Source organism: Carlito syrichta, unplaced genomic scaffold, assembly GCF_000164805.1.
Source record: "Carlito syrichta isolate Samal-C Ts95f unplaced genomic scaffold, Tarsius_syrichta-2.0.1 Scaffold309202, whole genome shotgun sequence".
NCBI classification, from domain to species: Eukaryota; Metazoa; Chordata; class Mammalia; order Primates; family Tarsiidae; genus Carlito; species Carlito syrichta.
Genome location: NW_007253298.1, coordinates 725,069 through 750,937, shown reverse-complemented (window position 1 = coordinate 750,937; position 25,869 = coordinate 725,069). Strand labels below are relative to the sequence as shown.

General features: G+C 32.6%; 1 protein-coding gene across 2 annotated transcripts in view; it reads left to right on the top strand.

Moving 5' to 3' along the window:
* Positions 1-25,869, top strand: part of FSTL5 (follistatin like 5) — a 600,815-nt gene that overhangs the window by 279,737 nt on the left and 295,209 nt on the right. For both annotated transcript variants that reach the window (XM_021717056.1, XM_021717055.1), the window contains exon 4: positions 25,118-25,284. In XM_021717056.1, coding sequence (XP_021572731.1) covers positions 25,118-25,284 — 167 coding nt within the window. The remainder of the gene's footprint in view (positions 1-25,117; positions 25,285-25,869) is intronic.

The following is a 25,869-nucleotide window of genomic DNA, read 5'->3' as shown; positions in this document are numbered from 1 at the left end:
AACCCACGGGTTCAGGCAATCCACTCACCTTAGCCTCCCAAAGGCACGGGATTACAGGCTGAGCCACCGAGCCCGGCAACTTTTGGAAATTTACTGCAAAAAGTTTCTGCAAGGCTTATAGTCATTAGGCTATCCAAATTCAATATGAAAAAAATGTATCTAAGACTAGTGAGACAAAATCATCAAATAACTTATCAGAGCAAACCTATCACACTAGCAGCAGTCTTCTCAGCAGAAATCCTGCAAATCAGAAGATATTAAGATCTCCCTTTATACTAAATAACTGTCAGTCAATAATTTTGTATCTCACACAACTAAGTTTTGTAATTGAAGGAGAAATAAAGTGTTTCTCAGAAAAGCAAATGCCGAGGGAATTTGTTGCCATTAGACCAGCTCTAGAAGAAATGTTCAAAAGAGTTCTAAACTTTAGAATAGCAGGTCAAAATGACAGGTAGAAAAACACTAGAAATTATAAAACTCACAGGGTTTATAAAACACTAACTAATGGAAGAAAAGCAACCAAGTAATAAACAACATGATAAATGGAATTGTACCTCACACTGAATGTAAATGACCTAAGTGCTCCAGTTAAAAGATATAGATTGGCAGAAAGAATAAAAAAGCACAGTCCAAGCATCTGCTGCCTTCAGGAGATCCATTATAATTACAAAGTCTTTTATTGCCTCAAAATAAAGAGATGGAAAAAAATTCTAAACAAATGAAAATCAAGCAGGAATTATTCTTATGTCTGATAAAACAGATTTAAATTAACAACACTGAAAAAAATAATAAAGAAGTTCATTATATAGTGATAAAGCAATTGATTCAAAAAGAAGATGTAATAAATTTAAATGTATATGCACCTAACATTAGAGCTCCCAGTTTTATACAACAAATTCTATTAGACCTAAAAAGAGAGATAGACAGCAATACAATAATAGTGACAGACTTCAAGACTCCACTAGTGAAACTTTTTATTCCTGTATGTTAGGTCACATTCCCAGCAAGCCCTCCAGAATGTTAGTTCAGACCCAATGGGGATGTTTGTGTCTGGTGTGTGATATGGTGCCACGTGAAAGATGCAAAGAATTGTACAGGAGTTAGATTGGAAAATATAGTTTATTTAGAAAGTAAATGAGAGAGAGAGAAAGAGAGGAGAGTCACCTTTCCAAAGTAGGAGAGTGGGCCAAAGCTTAGGAATCATGACTGTGGCCATAGCTCAGAGAGCAAATGGTCATACCAGATTCTAGTAAAGCAATGGCAACTGACTGCTTGTGGTTGAATCCTTTTAATCCTTCCCTTTGATAGGTGAAGGACCTTAAGGTGATTGAGTGTTGGTCTGCTCCACGTAATCATGAAGGGTCAGTTACACACAGTTACTGAGTCAGGTGATGGACAGGAGTCAAATGGCTGGGTTAGTCACATGATAGTTGCCATGTTGATGGAATCTGTATCATGAAGGTTAACTTGATTCTTATGGGTGGAGACAAATACTTGAAACAGAAAAGCTAATTAGTACAAAACAAGCTGAGGAGGGGTGCTGTAAAACAATTATTAATAGCTACCTCTGAGAAACTGGTTCTGTCTTTGGCTAGTAATTAGAGGGTAAATTAAAGTGAACTGCTAGAAAAACATGAGATTTAGGCGATGTTAAAATGGCTGCTCATTTGGTATATTAAATCCATGTTATGTCCTTTTACTGTATATTAATCTCCAGTGCTTTTGCAGGATTTATTTTGTTTTTCAATTTAAATTTTATTCTGTAATCTTTCAAATGTTGTATTGACCTTGATCTACCATTTATAACTTTCTTAGACTCTCTAAGACTGAATTTTCCATAAATTAAATAGAAATAAGGATACTTGCTTCAACATTTACTTGTATTCAATACAAAGATAAATGATTTAATGCATCTGGCACACACTAAGTATTAAGTACATTATAGTAATTACTGTTGTTTTTGAAGTTATTATTGTTTGCTAAAAATGAACTCTAGGTATGTGGATAAAGAGGTTATAATACTCTTCGTATACTAAAAATAATATTTTTTTTAGCTTTGGCTTCACTCTCATGTAGCAAAATTCTCTCCCATAATAATCCACAAGATATCTCCAAATGGTGTTCTCCAATACACTTCAACTTGTTTTTTTCCCTTGGTATTCCTTCTGTGTATTACCTTTCATTTATCTAAATTAAATCTCATCCTGCATTGCTGTTTTCCCATTTCTCACTTTTCATCATGCTGAAACTTTCTCCACATTCACTGAGTTTGTAGTTTATTTTGAAAATATATCTGCAGCTCTGATAAATGCATATTCTTTTTTCTATTGATCAAAAGTGATGATAGAACTCTCTCTAAAATTCAACTTAACTTTTTTAATTGTAATATTGTCTTTCTATAATTTCAATGATTTATTTGTGTAGTTCTATTTTCTGTAGTAGTAGTAATATTGAAAACAAAAATTAAAAGTATACGAGCTATGGCTGGGCTCAGTGGCTCAGCCCGTAATCCCAGCACTTTGGGAGGACAAGGTAAGAGGATTGCCTGAACCTGAGCGTTCAAGACCCACCCAGGCAACTTAGCAAGACCTCATCTCTACAATAAATCAAAAATTACTGGGTGTGGTAGCATACACTTGTAGTTCTGGCTACTTGGAAGGCTGAGGCAGAGGGATCTCTGGAGCCCAGCAGGTTGAGGCTGCTATGGCCAGAAGCATGCCACTGCCCTCCAGCCTGGGTGACAAAGTGAGACTCCAACTCAGAAAGAAAGAAAGAAAGAAAGAAAGAAAGAAAGAAAGAAAGAAAGAAAGAGTCTTAGAAAGTATAGATTTCACCGTTCTTTGGTTTTATTTATCTGAGTTCATATGTCTGAAAAATGGGTGCACAGAATGTTGACCCTATTCTACTTTTCTTGATGAGGGAAAATAAAGAGAACACACTGTAGTTATTATAATCCCCTTTATTTCTTTTTACCGCCTCTTCATTATTCCACGACCTTAATTGATTTAATTGGTTTATATGAGGGTAGACTGTATGAACTTGGTCACTGGGGTTTATTTCCAAGTATGTGGGATACACACATACACACATATGTTTGTAAATTTATATATTGTATAATGGGTATTATATGTGCTATATATAAATATAGCATATCTTACATATTCTTATACATATAATATATTTTAAAATTGCATTCATCACAGATATTCATATTGACTAACTTGCTTATGAAAATTAAATTAAATTTGCTTTATTGTTTGTTATTCAATTGCAGTGTTCCTCTCTTGAATTAATAGTTTTTAATATTTTTATTCATTTTTAATTGACAGACAAATTTATTTATGTATGGTGTACAACATGATGTTTTGAAATATGTATACATTGAGGAATGACTAAATCAAGCTAAGTATATACTTCTGTGTGGTGAGATTGGGAAGATGTTACTTAAAGAATAGAAATTTTCAGATAAGAGAAGTTCAAGAGATCTACTTATTGTACAACATAGTGATTATAGCTACTAACAATGGATTGCATAATTGAAAATCCCTAAAAGAGTAGATTTTAATTGCAGTCTTCCTGGCTTTGGGAAAATGAAAATATAAACTGTAACTTTATCTCATTATAGAATGTGAACACACCTGCAGTTCTTACATGGGTGCAGCATGGACCAGAATTTAGCTTTGATATACTTGAAATTTTGTAACTAAGTTTTCTGTCCTATTCTTCAGCATTACTAATAGGATCATGTAGAGAATGAATATAGTGCTCAAATGTATGATACATAATAGGTATATGAGGGGGACACCTAAAAAAGGAATCTATTTATTAAAAAATTATGCATTTATTCTAGCATGTTTAAACTCCAGTCACTTTCAAAGCACTGTTTGATGGAATAACCCATCAAAATGCTTTTTCTATTACTCAAAACATTTTTTGAACTCATCCATTTTGATACCTTTTAGTACTTCTGCCAGTTTTTGTTTTACCTCTTTCACATTGAAAAATTGTTTCCCTTTGAGTATTTGTTTCATCTGGAGAAACAATAAAAAGTCACTAGGAATGAGATCAGGTGAATAGGGAGAGTGGCGGCATGGAGTTATGCTGTTTTTGGTCAAAAATTTTTGATCACTCAGCATGGTATGGGCAGGTGCACTCATAAAGCACCCATTATGAAATGAGCGACAAACACATTGAAAAAACTCTCCAAAGAATAATAATAATAATTAACTGAAGCCAAATGCAGCCTGTCACAGCAGTGCTAGCTGGTATGCTGATGTCCGTGACTTCCTAGATCATTTACATAGCAGGGTTAAGCCTGTATTAGAAGGGGCCTGCTCTCCAAAGATAATTCTAGGTCTTTGGGGGGTGTCCACCTTCATATATTAAAACTTATTAATTAATTAATGACCATTTTAAAACAAATAAAAACAACATATGATAAAGCTGTAGCTATTGATTTCAACCTTACATTACTTATTTCCCCTGAGATGTTGGTTTATTCTTGCTTTGCTTTACTCTCCTCCTTTTTTCTTCCTTCTCCATCTCTCTGTGACTCTACTTGCCTTTCTCTGTCTCTCTCTCTGTCTCTCTTTATCATATTAAATGATATATATATCATTTAATATGATAAAGAGAGACAGAGAGACATATATCATATATATATCATGATATATATGTATTTGTTTTTGGCAAATAAAGTGTCACAGCAGAAGGTTGGAATTGCTTGGAGTTATAATGCAATCACATTATAACTTTCTTTTGTGGATTGCTTATGAAGGCTTTTATATTAAATAATCCTGGCAAGGTTTCTATGATACAGCTACCAGCACGACTGTTTTCCAGGTGAGGAAACTAAAAGTCTATAACTAGTAGGTAATAGAATTCATATTCAGAATTATACTAGAAACCAGCTTGCAGTTTTCAGATATAATTTGCCCCCCACAATTATATCACATAAATCAGTTTATATATATATATATATAATGTCACATAGATAATATCACATTTGCAGTAGTACATTCATGCAGTTAAGACCTAGTATTTCCTTTCAAAGTTTCTTTCTCACAGAAGATATGACCTTTATCATTCATATAAATAGATTTTCACAATTTAAAAAAGTATCTATCAGATGGCATCTCATTAAGCATAAATTATTGTATGATTCCAGGTTTGGACTTTTTTTAAGAAAACTATTTTCCGTTAAAGTACATTTGTATAAATATTTCTTAGCAGTGTATTAACATCTAATTATACAACATGCCTTTGGGGGAAAATATAGTTTCTTGTCTAACTAGAATTTTAATATATGAACTCCTGAGGAAATTAATACTTCCAAGTTTATGCTTTCAGGATAATACAGTAAATCCCTATTTCTTAGAATTACAAAATGAGAATTTTGATAAATAAAAAATGGATTATATAAAATAATTTCTATTTAGTTGTGCTAATTACAGAGTTTTGCCATTATGAGGATAAGAGGAGCTAGTTAAGGAACTAAGTATGTTCCTGGATTCCTATTTTAACAAAATGGTGAGCATAGTGTATAAAATATATAAATATCAACTTGATAATTAAGCAATATTATAGAAATATTGCATTCTATCTGTTCATTTGTATTACTGTTTCCAAAATAAATGAAATACTAGTTAATATTCATTTAGAAAATATGATGCAACCATATTTATAGCCCAAATTCAAAAATAAATTAACAAATGTCTGGTTATATCAAATGTTTCTAGAGAGAATAAAACTAATAAAACATGTACCCACATTTTTTTTTTTTTTTGAGTTGGAGTCTCACTCTGTCACTCAGACTGGAGTGCAGCAGCACACTCACGACCACCCCAGCATAACCTGCTGGGCTCCGGCGATCCTTCTGCCTCAGCCTTCCGGGTAGCCAAAACTACAGGCGCACTACCACGTCCAGCTGTTTTTTATTTTACTGTAGAGAGGAGATCTCGCCACATTGCTCGGGCTGGTCTTCAACCGTGGGCTCAGGCAACCCACTCGCCTCGGCCTCCCAAGGTGCTCGGATTACAGGCTGAGTCACCGAGCTCGGCCCCCACATAACTTTGACAGTATGGTATTTTTATGAAAATGTGCAATTAAATAATCATTGATTAATTTTAACTTTTTTATTGAAATAATTAAAAGCATTCTTATTAAGATTCATATATAGTTGGTAAATTGAAATGTTTATGAAGATCCCTACTTTATCTATAGGCTTTTTGTTCCCCTTTAAATCTATTTGTATTATATTAGTTTTGTAACAGATGTCTCAACTGGGTCAGTCCAGATTATAAAACTAATCCCAGTTACTGAGCTATAAGAACCCCTCGTGGGAGAGAGGAGCTCTGCTTCAGATGGAGCCCCTGAAGTGCCCGTGACACTGGGCAAAAATACCAGGAGAATTCTGCCAGAAACAGAATTTATGTGCATCCTTCTGTTAAACAGAGTGTGATGTGTCTTGACTGAAACGTTTCTTCATCAAGGTTAATAATTTTGGTTTGTGCCTACTGCACATTGACTGCCCTTGTTACTTTTTTCCTGATAAACTTTTAAGTTACAAACTTTAGTTTCTGTCATGGTCACCAATTACCTCTTATATATGTAATGCCCCATTACACCAGCTTATTAGGGAGACTTTTTTGCAGGCTGACATACCCATACACACCAGTGCCAGCTTCAGTGGCACTAGAGAAGGCTCAAAATATGTTGCCAGACTATGCAGCTCTGACTGTTGAGTCCTAGACCATTTTTTTCTTTTCTTCCAAGATGTATACAGTTGTAAAAGGAGTACAAATAATGTGTTGCTTTTAGTGTTATTTACATCAAAGGCCAGGGCAGCAATGAAGGACAGAAATCAATGAGTGATATGACTCTTCACAAGATATTTTTCCTATTGCCTGTCTTTAATTCTGTGTATACCTTGCTTTCAACCTGCTGTAGCCAATCTTTTCCTCTTTTCTTTTTCTTCATTTATTTCTTTCCCACTTATGGTTTCTTCACAGAAAAATTCCTTTTGTTGCAATGCCAATACTGTAACACATAAATATTAGCTTCTTACCAAAATATATATTTAAGGTTCTTGAGTTGTATGTGTGTGTGTATAATTTACACTAGTAGTGAAACCCTATAGTGTGTTTTTCTTTGATACTAACCCCTTAGCTTTCTTTAATGGTATTCTAAATTCTACCCAGTCAAAATAAAATCAATCTTGTTAATAATTTTACATATAATACAGAGTTTGATCATATCATAAAATGACCTTAATTCTAAGTAAAGCAGATTATAAAGTTTTAAACACATTGACTTTTCCCTTCAGATTTTATGATTGTGCATTGCAATATACTGCAAATTCTATATATACTATAATTTTAACACAAATTATACATCTTAATGAATTTAGTATAAATATAATAATATAGCTTTGAAAAGAATCATTTAAAATGTAAACAAACGCCATATGGTAAAATCAATTATGTAACTCATATCACAAAATTAATAATACAAAAGTCAGGCTTAAATATTAAAAGAGTATGATTTGACATGTGAACTATATTAACCTTTTCTTATGTCAGAGGCTAGTGCATGTGAGTTTGACTCATTCTTTTATCTACTTGACCCAAAATGACTGCTTAGTTTTTTGCAGGATGCTATAGCTAGTTTGGATTTTTTAACTTAAATATTACTAAAATCCTTTTGGATTTGCTTCAGAGGACTCTTTTTCTAAAAGTTCAACATTGGGGGTGCATATACAGGTTTTGGTACTTGAGTATGTTGCTTGATGCTGGGATTTAAGCTTCTATTGAATGCATCATCCAAATAGTGAGCATGGGACCCATCCAGTACTTTTTCAACCCCCTCCCTGCTTTGGAGTCCTTAAAGTCTGTTGTTTTCATTTTTATGTCCGTATGTACCTAGTGTTTAGCTCCCAGTTGTGAGAGCATGTATTATTTGGTTTTCTGTTTCTGCACTAATTTTCTTAGAATAATAACCTCCAGTTGCATCCACATTGTTGTGAAGGACATGCTTTTATTCTTTTTTATGACTGTGTAGTGTACTATGGTGTATATGTACCATATTTTCTTTATCCAGTTCACTGTTGGTGGCCACCTGAGATGGTTCCATGCATTTACTATGGTGATGCTATGATGTACAAATGCAGGTGTCTTTTTAGTAGAATGATTTGTTTTCCTTGAGTATCTTCCCAGTAAGGGGATTGCTTGGTCAAGTAGTGATTCTATGTTTAGTTCTTTAGGAAATCTCCAAACTGCTTTCCATAGGGGTTGAGTTAGCTTACATTCTCACCATCAGTACATGAACATTCCCTTTTCTCCCCAACTTCATCAACATCTATTGTTTTTTTTAATTTATTAGTAATAGTCAGACAGGTATGAGATAGTATCTCATTGTGATTTTGGTTTACATTTCTCTGATGGTTAGTAATGTTGATCTTTTTTTTTTCATGTTTGTTGGCCACTTCTATGTCTTCCTTTGAGAAGTATTTGTTTAGGTCCTTTACCCACTTTTAAATGGAGTTATTGTTTTTTGTTTGTCAATGCATTTAAACTTCTTATAGATTCTGAATGTTAGTCCTTTGTCAGATGCCTTGTCTACATTTTTTTTCCCATTCTGTAGGCTGTCTACTTGTTCTGTTGATAGTTTATTTTGCTGTGCAAAAGCTCTTTAGGTTAATTAGGTACCACTTGTCAAGTTTTATTTTTGCTGCATTTGCTTTTAAAGAGTTGGTCATAAATTTGGTGCTTAAGTCAATGTTCAATAACTTCTTTAAAAAGAAATGTATTTAATTGTTCTATTGAATATCATTCATAAAATTGGTTCACATAAGCAGAATAAAAATATAGTATCTTAGTAAAATCTCTACAAAATTGAGAAACTTACTACAAATATTGAATTTACATAAAGGACTAAGAACTTGCTATAAAACAAAGTCCACAGAATGTTGATTCTCATATTCATTGAACTGGATTCCATTTCTTAAATAATCAAGTGTCTTATAGCAAATCTGAGATCTGTACAAACAGGATCGTGCAAGTTATAATTCATATAAATATATTTTAAATCTGTATAATTTAGATTCAGTACATTATTTGTAGTAATAAATGTATCTAGGATCTCTTCACACTTCCTGTGCTGATTGTATAATTGTTCACATTTCTTCTTTGTTTTAATGACAAGAATAAATTACCCAAAATCTGAGTTCTTTGGCATTTAGATAGCATTTAATTTACCAGCGCACTTCCGATTATACTGTATTACATATGATTTTTAAAGACCTGTAATTTCAAGGTAGTGATATTGTTTAAAATTACACATAGAAGGTATTAAGAGAAGTAAATACTTAAAGTAATTAAAACTGCATTCATATGCAGAGAAGATGCATTCCTAGCATTGTAAGAGATATAAAACTATCATTGTATGACAATCGTAGACTTGTAAAAATTCTTCAATTTATAGCTTTATTTTTAAGAGAAGTAAAATAATCAAGAACAATCTGTGTTTTTCTTTAATTCTAGATGTCTCTAGAATTATAAGCCATAAATAAATGTTACTGGTCCTCTCAAGAGTTTGTAATCTTTCTTAAACAAGAATGAGACAGAGTGTAGGAGTTAAGTAAAGTTGGTGATTTTTCAGAAAACGGAGCCTGATTTCTATTGTCAAAAAAAAAGAGGAAAAATTGTACCAGACAATTTAAATAGACAGAGAAGACTCCATTCCACAATTTTCCAATGATAATAGAGGTCCAGACTCCCCTGAAACAAAATAAAGTTACTAAGTTTTGGCATTAGTGCTGAGGAACACTGGGGTGTGGTGAATTGGTCAGTGTGATTAGGTCATTTATATTTGCTAAATTGACTCTTAGTAAAGTTAAGCTCCTATGCTCTCACAGAGAGGGAATAGGATCATTATCTTTAGGATGGTTCCCAGCTATTTGATAAACATTCTTGGGTTGTAAAACTAATAATAGACTGGGTGAAGAATTATATCTTAAATGGGCATAGAATTGTGCTTTCTGAAGTAAGTATTCTAGAAGATCAGAGCAACAAACCTCTCTAGCATTTAGTCAGAGGGCATCATTTAGGTGGTCTTGGTCAGATCCAGGTTCCTCTAGTTTTTGAGAGAGAAAATAGTGGCAAAAAATTCACAAGGATTACTCAGAAAGTTTCCTTCTCAACAGCTTTTCTCTTTAGTATTTTGGTGGTTAAGGATTCATTTGAATTAAAATGTTCCCTATTAAAAGGTAAATAATCTCTTAGAGAATCAAACTTGTTCACAGATTAACACTGTGAATGATTTACATGGGGTAGTCAGATTGGTTTCCTTCTGTCTGGAAATGTACCCTGGGGATTTGTATTTTGATTGCATGTTAAGAAAAGAGAAGAAATGATATTTTTTCTGCGTGACAAACTTGGAAAGACAGATCTAGTAAGAATCTACTCCCAAGAACTAAAAATTAAAAATACTACTAAAGACTAAGAATTTACTATGTGCCCAAACGACTTACTTTTTCATGTTGTTCTGAATTCTGGGAATAGCAACTGTTGTAGTTCTGGTACAAGCTCATCTTGTGCTATTATTTGCAGAAGGTTCAAAGAAGATTTTAAAAATACAGAGATAGTTTATGAACCCACCCATATATAATTGGAAGCAATTTTCATACATTCTTTAGGTAAGTCCCTTAGGTTTATTGTTCAGAAGCAAGAGAACAAGCAGAATCCAATAGATCATATTTTAAAAACTTAAATATTTCTAAGGAATGCAAATCAGCAAAGTAATGTTTCAGTGAGTAGGTAACTTTTGTAAAGGACCAGAGTGTAAATATTTTATTGTTTGCATACCATAAGGCCTCAGTAACAACTTCTCAACTTTACCTATCTGTAGCTAAAAGCAGTCATAGATAACATAGGAAATACAGTAACCATGGACACCATTGTGTTCCAAAAACAGGCGGTAGGACAGATTTGGTCCATAGGCACAGTTTGCCAAGCTCAGGACCATGGGAATATTTGCTGATGTAAAGAAGGCTCTAATACAACAAATTCTTATGTAGTCTACCTGAGTTAGAACTCTAGTTGTGCACATATGGTGATATGCAGAGTGTAAGAAAAGAGGCTAAGAATTTGTCAATAAACTTGAAAGTGACAAGACAAAGAAAGGCTCTCTAGACAGAAATGTCTTTAGAGTTGAAAAGGGCAATTCATTAGCTGATTAGAGCTTGACTGCCTTGAGAATAGCCAACTCCCTTTTTTGTAATTTTCTGTTCATCAATCTTGTGAAGCTTTTGACCTGTGCATTAGGAAGGAGATTCCCAGGCTCACAGCTGACACTCGTAACTAAACCTGGTGTTTTTCCCATTGTAAATGAATAAATTGGTATTCCAGTGTAAACAAAGGTATCCTGTGATTTTGATTAGCTCAGTCAATCCCCAATAGCCTAATTAATTCCGGATGAATTGTTAAAGTTGTTTCTAGATTTGCATAGCTGTGGCCCAATCTTTGGACCCTGTGAATTGCTGCCAGAATGAACAGCTAATGTTCAGTTTCCCATCCCTCACATCTATTTGCTGCAGCATACTAGAGAGATTCTCGCTGTAAAACTTCATCATGAAGGCAAATGCACTGGATCTCAGTTTCGGTTTTATCAGCAATAGCAGTGCATTATTAGGCAAATAGCAATCTCTTTTAGCTGAATTGTTTTAATTAGACAAACAGTATTAAAGTCTTTTTCAGTCTGAAAGACTCAAATTCTATTATACCACATGGAGGGATTAGTTCATTAATTTAGCTCTGTCTGATTGACTGAATTCTAAAACATAGTAAAAATTTTTCAATTTATTAAAGACAAAAAATTAATGTGTCATTTGATTGACTCCAACATTAGCATCCTGGGGTTTCATTGGGATAAGTTGAAGAAATGAACACAGGCTAACATTCTTCCCTTATATCTGTAATAGTTTTTTAACATGCCTCTGAATACATTGTTAACATACAGGAAATGGGTATTGATTAATCGATTTGCTTTACCCTGCCTGACAAAGGAGGACTCACAGTAAACTCTTCTTGTTAGATTGTCTCCATATGTGTATGAAATTTCTTCATGTAATCTACTACACTGAATTTCATTGGTAAGTGACAATACTGAAACTTCAAAAATATATTAAAAATGGTAAGTTGATTCCGTATTCATGTATTCAATATTTCACGAACTTAGAATATTTATTTAAAAAAATCAAACATGGTCTTTACGTCAGTAAATCATACTAGAAGATCATTATTTCAATATTCCATTGATATTTTCATAATTTTTTGTAAGTAGAAGAGTGATTATCATTATGTTCAAAGGTTTTTTAATAAAATGTGCATATATTTAAGTACCTTAAGGACATTTAGTTTCTATGTGAAAGTATAACAAAAGTAGGACATAAACAACCTTATGATCTAGCCTAGGGTTTATAAATGGCATTAGTTTTCCTTTTTTGATTGATTAATATCTATGAAAATGAAACAATATGATTTCACATATTTAATTATTTAATTGTCTGGATGTGCATTGTATTTATTCATTCACCTACTAAAGGATATTCCTGATGCTTCCAAGTTTGGCAATTATGAATTAACCTGGTATAAACATTCATGTGCAAAGTTTTGTGTGAACAGACTTTCAACTAATTTGGTTAAACACCAAGGTTTACAGTTACTGGATCATAAAGTAGGCTTATGTTTAACTTTGAAAGGAAGATTCTTTCAAAGTTGCTGCACCATTTTGCTTTTCTACAAGCAATCAGCGAGTTCCTGTTACTTTACATCCTTTGGTTATGGGCCATTCTAATAGACATGTAGTGGTACCTCATAGTTGTTTTAATTTGTACTTTCCTGATGACATGATTTGGAGCACCTTTTTCTTTGCTTACATGGTGTCTGTATATCTTCTTTAGTGAAGTGTGTATTAAGATCTTTGGCCCATTATTTGAATTGAGTTGTTCATTTCTTAATTTTGAATTTTAAGAGTTGGTTGTATAATTTGGATAATACTTCTTTATCAAATATGTTTTTGGCAAAAATATTCTCCCACTCTGAGGCTTTTCATTCCTTCACAATGTATTTTGCAGGAAAAAATTTTTTAATAAAACCCAGCTAGCCGGGCTCGGTGGCTCAGCCTGTAATCCCGTGCCTTTGGGAGGCTGAGGTGAGTGGATTGCCTGAGCCTGCGGGTTCGAGACCCGCCTGGGCAGCAAGACTTCATCTCTACAATAAATCAAAAAATCAGCCAGGCGTGGTAGCGCACGTCTGTAATTCCGGCTACTAGGAAGGCTGAGGCGGAAGGACTGCCGGAGCCCAGCAGGTCGAGGCTGCAGTGGCCAGGAGTGGCCACTGCACTTCAGTCTGGGCGACAGAATGAGACTCCAACTCAAAAAACATAAATAAATAATAAATAAATAAATAAATAAATAAAACCCAGCTTATCAATTATTTTTTCTTATATCATGTATTTAATGTACTATCGAAAGAGTCATCACAAAACCCAAGGTCATCTATTTTCACCTGTTATATCATCTAGAAGTTTTGCAGTTGTTGTTTTACATTTAGGTGTGTGAATTATTTTTAGTTAGTTTTAGTGACTGTATAGGGTTTGTGTCTAGATTTTTTTTTTTTTCTTACTTAAATGTTCAATTGTTTCAGCACAATTTGTGGAAAAGAGTATCTTTTCTACATTGTATTGCCTTTGGCCTTTGTCAATAATCAGTTCACTATATTTAAAGGGTCTGTTTCTGTGTTCTCTATTCTGTCCCATTGATCTATTTGTCTATTATTTCTCCAATACCACACTGTCTTGTTTACTACCACATTATAGTAAGTCCTGAAGTTAGGTAATATCAGTCCTTCAACTTTGTTCTTCCCCTTCGACATTGTTTAGTTAATCTCAATCTTTTGCCTTGCTATATAAACCTCAGATCAGTTTGTTGATATCTACAAAATATGTTGCTAAAACTGCATTGAAACTACAGATTAAGTTGAGAAATACTGACAATATTGAGTTTTCTTATTTATGAATGTGGAATTGTTAATGACCATAGTTCTTAGGTTCTCATGTAACCGAAATTGACAGGAGGTCAAACAGATTCCCAGACAAGGCTTTTTTAGGGGCTTGTACAAGGGAGACCACAGAGTAGGAAAAGTTCTTTGGCTGGCTTTCTGAAGGGGTTGGGCAGGGACTTTTATTAGATAAGGGAAAGGGTGTAACATCAAAGGAAAAGTTTGTCAGAATAATTAGGTAGGTACTCTAACCAGCATCATTCTGGACTTGCTTGCATGTGGGAGGAGGGCTTAATTTATTTATTTATTTATTTATTGAGTAAGATTTGTGGCAAAATACTGCTTTTCTTCATTTATTTAGATAACTTTCAAGATCTGGCCAAGTATGTGGGAGATCCATTAGTGGGGTGAAGCCTGAGTCCTGCCCCCATTTCTCCATTTATTTAGTTCTTTTATAATTGAATTCATAGGCTTTTTTGCAGTTTCTCTCACACAAATCTCATACAAGTTTTTTCTTCTTTAGCTTGTGGCTGTGATGGAATAAAATAATTGATTTTTGAATGTTGAGTCAGTATTGCATACAGAGGAGAAATTTCACTTTCTTGTGGTGCATAATTCCTTTTATACATTGTTGGATTCAGTGTGCTAACATTTTGTTGAGGATTTTTGCATCTGTGTTTTTGTCTGGTCTTGGTATTAAAGTAATGCTAGCCTCATAGAATGAGTTAGCAAGCATTTTCTCTGCTTCTATTTTATGAAGGAGATTGTAGAGGATTGGTATAATTTCTTTTGTAAACATTTTATAAAATTCACCAGTGAACTCATTGGGCCTAAAGCGTTCTGTTTGAGAAGGTGATTAATAATTATTAAGATTATTTAATTATTTAATATATACAGACCTATTCAGATAGTTTATTTCTACTTGTGTGAGCTTTAGCAGATTCTTTCAAGGATTTGGTACATTTCAAATTTGTGGGCATAGAGTTGTTCACACACGAGGGAGGACCCGCCCAAAATTCTGTTTTTATAAACAGAATTATTTATTTAAAAAAATGTGTATTTACTCCAACATGTTTTAACTTCAGTCACCTTTAAAATACTTTTCATTTGATGCAATACACCTATCGAGACCCTTTTTCCACTGCTCAGAACAGTTTTTGAACTCATCAATTTTGATGCCTTTTAGTACTTCTGCCAATTTTTGTTTCACCTCTTCTATATGGGCAAAACATTTCCTTTAAGAATTTTTTTCATCCAGAGAAACAAAAAAAGTCACATGGGGCAAGTTCAGATGTATAGAGAGTTTGAGACATGGGGTCGTGCTGTTTTTGGTCAAAAACTGCTGACCACTCAATGAGGTGTGGGCAGATACCCTTGTAAATCACCCCTCATGGAATGGGCAAACACGTTGAAAGAATCTCCAACAACAAAAAAATTCACTGAAGCTGAGCACAGCCTCTCCCAACAGGGCTAGTTGGTGGTACACTGATGCCGATTGATTCCTAGAACACTTTCCTAGTGGGGATGCCTGTACTACCAAAAAACAATTCTGACCTCCAAAACACAATTCCATTTTTGGGGGGTCCCCTCTCATGTAATTTATTATCCTACTAATACCTAGGGGCTGTTTAGTGATCCTGTCTTTTATTTCAAATTTTAGTACTGTGTCTTTTCTCTGTTTTTCTAAGTTTGCCCAGTTTGAGGCTTATTGATTTTGTCTCTTTAAATAAATAACTTCTGTTTTCATTGTTTTCTCTGTTTATTTCTTGTTTTCATTTATTTGTGTTTCATTTATTTATATTATAATTATTATTACCTTTTTTCCACTTCGGATTTAATTTGTTCTTATTTTTTTGTCTTAATTTCTTAAAGCAAAAGCATAGATGATTAATTTTAGGTTTTTCATCATTTCTAATAATCATATTCAGTGCATGTGTCATCTTAAAATGATTATTTTCTCTCTTCTCATAGAGTGTAATCGAGGATTTTAAGTCATTCAGTCTTTTGCTGTTTTAGAGTATTGGAGATTTTTCCTAACATGATCACAAAATATCTAATTAATTTTAATTATCTCTTCCTTACAAGAATGCATTGCAGTTAAAATAAATAAATAATAATCAGAATCAGGATCTACCTCATAGGATAGTTTCAAAGATTAAACAAATTAACCTCTTTGAACAATGCCTGGCAAATAGTATGTGCTCAATAAATGCTCACAATTATTTCCTTTTACCTATGACTTACAAGGAGAAATTCACTTTTTTTTTTTTCAGTTGGAGTCTCACTCTGTCGCCCAGACTAGAGTGCAGTGGCCGCTCCCGGCCACCGCAGCCTCAACCTGCTGGGCTTCAGCAATCCTTCCTCCTCAGCCTTCCAAGTAGCCGAAATTACAGGCATGTGCTACCATGCCTGGCTGATTTTTTTAATTTATTGTAGAGATGAGGTCTCGCTGCCCAGGCGGGTCTCGAACCCGTGGGCTCAAGCAATCCACTCACCTCAGCCTCCCAAAGGTGCGGGATTACAGGCTGAGCCACCGAGCCTGGCGAAATTCACTTTTTAAAAGATTTTGAACTTGTTGTAATATATGTTGCAATGTCAATATCCTATTATTCTAGCGTATATTCTTATAATGTTAAAATCACTCCGTTTTCTCTATCCTTGAACTTCTCTAAATCCTAGAGTTAAAATTAAGTTGACTTCTTTGACTGGTCACCCAATTCTCCCTATTAAGTACAATTTTTATCGGGTCATGTTTCAAAAAGGAAACTATTCTGCATAAAAAAAGAATTATTTTCCAAGTTATTTGTGTCAAACATATCACTGAATAAATTATTTTTTGCAGTATATTTAAAATTAACTTAGTTTAAAATTCAACTGTACATAATTAATTGAAGGAAATAAATGGAATGAAATTTAATTTAAAAATGAAAGGTAATTGTAGTATATTTATAAAACACTAAAGGAATAGCAAAATAATGAATAAAAATAAGAAATAAGACTCATGAATGTTCATATGTAAAACTACTCTAAGTAATATCAAAATGTATTCCTGCCTATGGTACTATTCTTATTACAAAATAAGGAGAATATGAGGATAAAAAACAAAATTCCAATTTTACAAAAAAAACTTTCCTTCATTGTTTTACAGAAGAGCATGCATTTAAAAGTCTTTTATTCATAAATTTATATAACTCTTCACTCCAATTAATGCATAGGAATAAATTGCCATTTTGTTTTAGCTTCTAAATACTTTTAATTATAATTTTATGTCTTTCTTATTGCTTTTAGAAATTTGGCAGAATAATTCTATTATTAACTGCATCTTCAGAGTTTTTCTCTCTTCTGGCCTCTTTTCTTCAGAATAAGCTCAGCATTCTTGTATCTTATGCCCTACCAGCCTCTTATCTCTCCATTTAGGCCTCTCCTCGGTTATTTTCTAATATATGTAAAGTACTTTGAAATTGTATGTATTGTTACATCTGCTATGACTTTATAACAACCACACACTCAACTTTTACTATGTCATAACTTTAGATTTCTGCAAGGGATATAGCTAACTTGGTCCTTGGAAACATGGGTTTATCAGGGAAGTTTGCTTGTACTAGGCTTTCTTGACCAATGGAGGAAGTTTTTGTATAAATTTATACTCTTGTTTAAGGTATAAAAGAATGTATATTCTTCCCAGCACTTGTCTTCATTAAACTTTTTACCTTATGATAATTTGAACCACTTTGGTTTAAATTTTCACCTCTCTGGTTGCAGAGAGAGTTGAGTACTTTTTCAGAGTTTTTGTTAGTTGTATAGATTAATTCATAAAACATCTATTCAAGTATTTTGTTGATTGTTCTACTGAGTGGTTTGACTTTTTCTTATTGATTTGCAGTAAATCTTGATTCTAAATATGTGACTTTTGTGAGTAGCAAATATTTTTTTCCTGCTTGATGACTTGCATTTTTGAGGAATAGACATTCTAAATTATAATGTAGTCAGAATTAAAGATCACTTCCTTTATGGTAAATTTTTAAAATATCTTGTTAATGAAACATTTCTCTATCCCACTTTTATGGAATTTAAAAATATATTATCAGGCATTCTTGAAGTATCATAGTTTAATGTTAAACTTTAACATTCATACTTAAACACTATTTTTGCTGTCCTTTTCTTCTTGCATCTGAGTTTTCATTTAGAATTCTTTTCCTTCTGCTTGAAGAATGTTCTTAGGAATTCACTTTAAGGAAAGTTTGCTCGAAGTACACTTTCTTCTTTTTTTTTCTGAATTTTTTTTTTCAAATTTTATTTTATTATAGAGATGTAGGGTACAAGTAAGGATTTACTACATAAATAGACTTCATGCAGGTGAAGTTTGGGCCTCCAATTGGCCCTCACTTCTCCTTATCACCTGGCATCCTTTGTGTCATTCTAATCCCTCATTTGTGCTATTGTGATTAATGCTCAGGTCCCACTATGAGTGAGAACATGCAATATTTAGTTTTTTATTTCTGTGATAGGTCACTAAGTATGATGGTCTCCAACTCCATACAATTTGTTGCAAAGTCCATGATTTTGTTCTTTATGGCTGCATAATATTCCATCATGTATATATACAACATTGTCCTTATTCAGTTCACTTTCAATGGACAGTGTAGTTGATTCCATGTTTTTGCTAATGTGAATAATGCAGCTATAAACATGTATGTTCAGGTGTCCTTTTGGTAGAACAATTTATGTTCCTTCAGAATATTCCCATGAGAGGGATTACTGGATCATATAGAAGGCAGATTTTTAAGTATTTTAGGAATCACCACACTGCTTTCCATAGAAGTTGAATTAATTTGTATTCCCACCAACAGTGTAGAAGTGTTCACCACACCCATGTCAGCAACTGTTGTTTTGTGGTTGATTAATGATGGCCATCTTTCCTGGAGTGGTATCTCATTGTAGTTTTGATTTGAATCTCTCTGTTGATTAGTGAGGCTGAGCAGTTTTTCATGTATCTGTAAGCTGCCCATATGTCTTATTTTGAAAAGTGTCTATTCATGTCCCTTGCCTACTTTTTGATGGGGATGTTTGCTTTTTTTTTCCCCTTCAGTTTGTTTGAGTTCCTTGTAAATTCTAGATGTTAGTATTTTGTCAGATACATAATTAATACATATTTTTTTCTCATTCCTTGGGTTGTCTCTTTACTCTCCTAATGGTTTCTTTTGCTATGGAAAAGCTTTTCAGTTTGATAAGGTCCCATTCACCTATCTTAGCTTTTATGGCATTCATTTTTGGGAACTTTGTCCCATATGCATAAGGGTATTTCCTGTTTTCTTCTAGGATTCCGATAACTTGAAATTTTATGTTTAGGGTACTGCTGAATTATTTTAATTTTTATATATGTCTGTAAAATTCTAAGATTATTTTATTTGATTACATCCAATATATTATCATACTGCCTTCGTGTTTCATTTTTGTTGATGAACTCTATTATCTGTCCAACTCTCCTTCCTGTAAAGGCAATTTGTATTTTTAAAATTAACACAATATAACATTTCTTTTCCTTTTAAAAAATTTTTCTTTTAAATGTCTGTGTGTGGATTGGTCTAGTTTTTAATTTACTTTGATTGAAATTGGTTAGTTTTCTTCAATCTACTGACAGGTTTCATTTACATTTCCAGAAAACTCTCACCTGTTTTTTTTCAAATATTGCTTCTGCCCTCTTTTCTTTCTTTCCTCATTCTGAGATTCCACATAAACCTAGTTTCATTAACTTTATCTGTTATAAAAGCTTTGTTTTTCTGACTTTCATTCTGTAAAGTTTCTTTTAATCTCTATTCCAGTTTACAATTTTTTTGCTGTGTCTAAGCTAAAGTATATACATTTAATTATTAGTCTGTTATTAAATTTTCTACTTCTGTAATTTCTACTTAACCTTTGAAAAATGTGTAATGCATTTTTTTTATAGCTTTAAGATTTTTGTCAGAATTTCTAACCTGGGTTTTTTTTCCAAAACATAATACACTTTCAAATCTTGTTGGTTTTGTCACTGTTGTCTGATGTCGTTGCTTCTTCTCATCATGCTGTCTTCTCTCTTGTGTTATGTTATAGTGTATAGTTTGCCAAGTATTGTAAATACAAAATTCTTTATTACAAGGATTAGATTACTATAATGATATTAACGTGCTTCAGTGAGAAAGTGTGTTTTGTGTGTGTGTGTGTGTGTGTGTGTGTGTGTATGTGTGTGTGTGTGTGTGTGTGTTTAGGAGACATCTAAATAAGGGTGGGCTGCAGTCCACACATTCACATGCAGAGTGTGGCACCTTAAAGTGCTGGCACAGAGAGAGAAGTACTCTGTTATTTTGCCTGTCCTATAAGCTTGGATGAACACCAAGCCATGTAACTCCTAGTCTCTCAATCATCTCCTCAAAATGGAAAAATCCTCAAAGGAATGTGTGAGTCCAGGCATAACTCATCTCTGAGTTACAATACTTTTCAGCATGTAGGCTGGGTAATTCCTCACTATCTTCTTACCTCTTTAATGCCTTTAGGAATATATTATTTATATTTAATTCAGAGTTGTTTATTTGTTTGTTTGCTGTAATTTTATTTCACTTTTGTGGATGAGTCAATCAAATTATCTAGTCTATTGTTACCCAAAAAAGAGAAGTTTCTAGATCTTTTAAAATTTATTTTGTTTTAATGTTATACTAATTATAATAAAAGCATATAATATTTTACAGATAAGCATTTAGTCTTAAAAATTCTAGACATTTTATCCTAATAAATTTGTACATATCTTGGTAGCAAGCATTAACATTAATTTTGAAATCACCAATTTCTTGATAAAAAATACCATTAGAATTTCTCAATTAATTAAAGACCTTGTTATTAATTGTGATTGTCTCATTATAAGAATAATTAATTCATTTAGGATTTCTAAGTGTTTTTCTTTCTGTGGTATATTTCTGGCTTCCTGTTGTATTATTATCTGCATTTAATTAACAATTTCTTTTACTGGTGTAGAGAAAGGTAAAATATATATATTATTTGGAAATATTGCTAATAAAATTTCCTCTAGGCTTAATTATTATAATAGAAATTATAATCATGATGAGGATAATAAGATTATGAAACTAGTGCTTAAATGAATTAAATGAAATATTCAATATAAATACATACTTAGGAATTTAAAAATGTAGATATTTAGAAGAGCAGAATCCTGGTTATGATAAGCTTTGTCCTTCTTATGATTTTAAAATAAATTTCAATCAAAATCACTAAAATCAATTTCTGTTTTAACTGGTGCTTTGCACATATTCACAATATCTCATTCCCCTTCTGTATGTCCTAAAAATTATACAATATTTTTAATTGTTTTTATTATTTCTAGCATATAGTTGCTATTAAACTAAATGCTTTATAAATACCTGCCAGGCATAGTTTAAATTGTACTAAACTATACTTGTCTCTTTGGTCTCAGATTTTCTAGCAAAAATATTCAGTCTTTTATTTCTGTGAAAACAAGCTCTTATTACTCCTCTAAGCCAAGTTGTGAAAATAAGAATGTGTAGAAAAGGATCCATAAAGAGAAATTATTCTGCTTGCTTCTCAGCTTTCCTAAGTAATCAAAACCAAAAGCTGGAATAGAAATAGAATTAGTAATCTTGATAACATGAGATCAGAGAAAACACCATGAAAACTCTGACTTGAAGACTTGAGAGGGGCCTCCGTAGGAAGTAAGTTCACAGATTAAGGAAGTGCTGAAGTGTTTCAAAACGGTCAGTACCATGTGTACTTAGCCTACTTGTTTTTATTTTTTGTCATGACTCCAGATGACTCTTGACATCACGTGATATATGATTTTACTTAAATTAGCTATTGAGTAATATCATTAAAATGCATTATTATTAGAGCAGAGGAGATGGAAAGGGTATAAAATGATCGATGTTATTTGCTGCAAATCACCTCTCTGTACAGAACTAACATTCTCTGTATAGCACTATTATTTCTAGATTGAATGGCATAAGATGAAATATGTCATTGTTTATGCATATTCAAGAAAAACATAGATTAACCATAGTGATAAAAGATTGTTTTCAATTTTTTTGAAACTCTTATTTGTAATCTAATAACTATTATCATTAAAAGATATTCACACAATCAGAGAAAACAGACTATATTAATAGATCTAAAAATCAGTTTTAAATTAGATTCAGCTTGATGCATAGCTAGTGTTTCAGTTTGTTAATGCATTACTAGAAATAATGATCATGTATCTACAAACTTATACAATTGACAATTTTTATAAGCATTTTGCTCATCACTAAATCATTCTTGATGAAATTGAAGGATACTAATGTTTACTATTTGTAATTTCTAAGATTAAATCTTTATTTAATAATTATCACAAAGATAAGTAACAATAGGCATAGCAATTTTGAGGCTAAAATGAATCTTGCTGCTAAATGTACTTAAGAGAAGGATCACTTGATTTTGAGAAGTAACCAGTGAACATAATTGGTTTGGTGTATGAATGTCTGTATAACACAGCAGGGAAGAATTTTGTATATTAAACATGTTGCAGAAAACAATGCTAAAGAATTTTCAAATACTATATCTAATATATACTATTTAATTATTTAATATGTAATATACATTTAGAATATATCATATAATAATATGCATTACCTAGATAAATTTAAAATTATTTAAAAATACAAACCTAAAACTTAAAAAGTTTTTTGTGAATATTAGTATTCCAAGTGAATAATAACTCTTTATTCTAATTATGAATCTTCTCAAAAAATACATTTTGGAAAAATTGCCCACATAATGCTATGCCAAATATCAGCATTTATTCTAAGATGATTATGTTCTCTCACTAATATTATCATATATAACTATAAAAAGCACAACTAATTTAAATGGCCTGAGACCTAATACCAGATGCAGAAGATTAGAGAAGTGATTCCAGAATGATTTAGTAGCAATCGTATTTCTAAATGGCAGAATAGCCAATGTTAACATGTTGTTTTTAGAACCAGATGTCCTATTATCTCTTTTATGATTTAATGAACAACCAGAAGCTGGAATTTGGGAATGTAAATGGAAAATTATTAATCATTATTACATGATACTTTATGTGATGCTATTAATTTTATAATGTTTTCCCTTACTGTAAGTTTATAATATAAAAGAAGATATAAAGGAGCACCATGTTTGTAAATTTCACCTTTCCTGTTCTTAATTGACAAAATTTGTTTTCTTTTACTTATTTTATATATCTCTATATATGTATATGTGTGTTTCTATGTGTATGTGTGTCTATGTGTACATTCATGACAGAATGTATTTTTTAAAATGCAGACTGAAAATAGTCCCTATGTTCTTACTTCTTAGGAAGCACTGAAATAAAATGGAATATGAATAAATCTCATTCAGGGAACATTAAACTGTCCCTACAAAGGACTGAACAGGGTGCTCGTTACCCCCTTTTAATCTGATTACCTACATATTTTGATGATGTGACAACCAAAAGAAGCTTAGCTTGAGCATCTCTAGTAGGGCTTTTCAGTTTCAAGAGAATTCAGGCCCCTTTATTTGAAAACACAAAACAATAATGACTTAAGTAGTTGTGGCTTTTAGATTTAGAGCTTAGATGCTCTATAACAGAATATGAGTGTCAGCATTTTTCTGTTTATTTTCACTAGTCAATGAGGTGTCAGCCAGTGACGATAACACCACACATCAGTTATTCACAGCTAATGTGTGCAAGTGAAGGAGTTATATGTTTAGTCTAGACCTTCTGATGCAGAAACTTGTGCCCTTTTTGGCCTTGCAACTTGTAATGGCACCAAAAACCAAAGAACTGTTTAGTGACAATGATATGGTATGTAAAATTTACTTGACTAGTACCTCAAGGGGCATACGGATTTAAGAAAGAACAAAGCAGTAGAAAGTTGACATGGAGAAAGGGGGTTTCTGAAGGAGACGGTGCATAGTCATATTTATTACAAATTAATAATACCACTTTCTCTCCTCAACCTTGATGAAAAATATCTCTACAACAGCAATGGAACAAAGGACAGTTATTTCACTCCTCCATATCAATATTTAGATCACAATCGTTAGTGGTATTTCTAACTTGGCTAAGACTGGGCAAAGTCAAAATGCAATACTCAGTCACACTGTAGAAAAGTTAGTGTCTGTGAATGCCAACTGGAAACCAAAGGGAGACTTTTATATGGATGTAGAATTGGTAGACATTATTCTAGTCATTTCTCATGATAATTTATAATGACACAGTTGCTAATTTTCATATGTGGTAAGAGTTGCCTGAAAACAGAAAAGGAAAGCCAGATCCAGATCTCAAATAATGGTTTCATTGTTCACAAAAGACACAAATATGTACATTGGCAGAAATTATGAGAAGAAACATGTACAGTGGTTAGTTAAAAATGTGGCATTCAACTTTAAAATTTAAAGATCAGGAAGTAACTTTTCTGTCCCAATGCTAACTGATAAAGGCAACTTATAGAGTTTAACTTAATTGACATTTGGTCGGTCAACTACATTTCTTTTCTTCTTCATTTTCCCAAATAAATCTTATTTCTTTAAAATCAATTTATGTCCCCCAGCATAAAGATGTATTTCACCTATTCAGCTATGCTTGTATTCTCTGGAGCCAGCCAGCAATGATCTCACCTCACCTACAATATAAATCTATCAGTGAATAAACAACATCATTTTTATTTCAATGTTGATGACACACTACATGTCGACTTGGCAGTTAAATAATTTATCTCCCTTTTGGGTGCAATCTGCCAGGCTTATTATAACTCTACTTCTGATATTCATTTCATGTTTAATAGTTTTTAGCCTCATGAGGATGCTTGTCAATCACTTAAATTGAAATGTCATTCTGACCTTTTATTGGAAACAATTTAGTCTTCATTTCATCACAAGATTTTTTTCTCTTTTATTTAAATTAGAAGTCTTAATTACTAGTATTCAGAAACTTTATACTAATCAACTTTACAGCAATACTTGCTCATCAACATTGCTGACTGTCTTTTCAGAGGTGATCCAGTTGAGTCTGCCTGAAGATCAGCAACTAAGCATCACTGCAGCAACCGTGGGACAAAGTGCTGTCCTGACCTGTGCCGTTCAGGGAGCCCTGAGACCTCCTATCATCTGGAAAAGGAACAATATCATTCTAAATAATTTAGATTTGGAAGACATCAATGTGAGTGCATAAATAGAGTTGCTTGATAATGTACATAATTCATGTGATATACTCTAGACTTTTTGAAGTCTAAGGAGTTGAATGAATATTGTATGCAGAATAAAAGATAATTATTGGGATACTGGTATATCTAGTTTGCCAATTAGAAGTTACACTCCAGATCCTTTGGAATTATCCAAAGCATTTGCATTAACGTGGTAAAAAGACTAGATGGCACTGTGTTGGTGAGAAAATAAATTGATGCAAAATCTTTAAGGGAGTGTATATTAAGTTTTAAAATGTAAATACTCATTCTGTAAAACTAAATCTAGAACTTATCCCATAAATATAAATATGGGATATATATATATATATATATATATGGGATATATATACAAATATATATGTATGCACATATTTGTGAATACAGGGACATATGTATAAAATTCTTCACTTTCAGCTTTATAAAAGTAAAAATTTTGAATGTCATCAATAGGAAACATGTGATTGTAATTATTAGCGTGTGTGTGTGTATGGCATGGAATTCTATATAGCTACTAAAAATTAGTGAGGATAATTTATATGTGCTGATAGGAAAATACATTT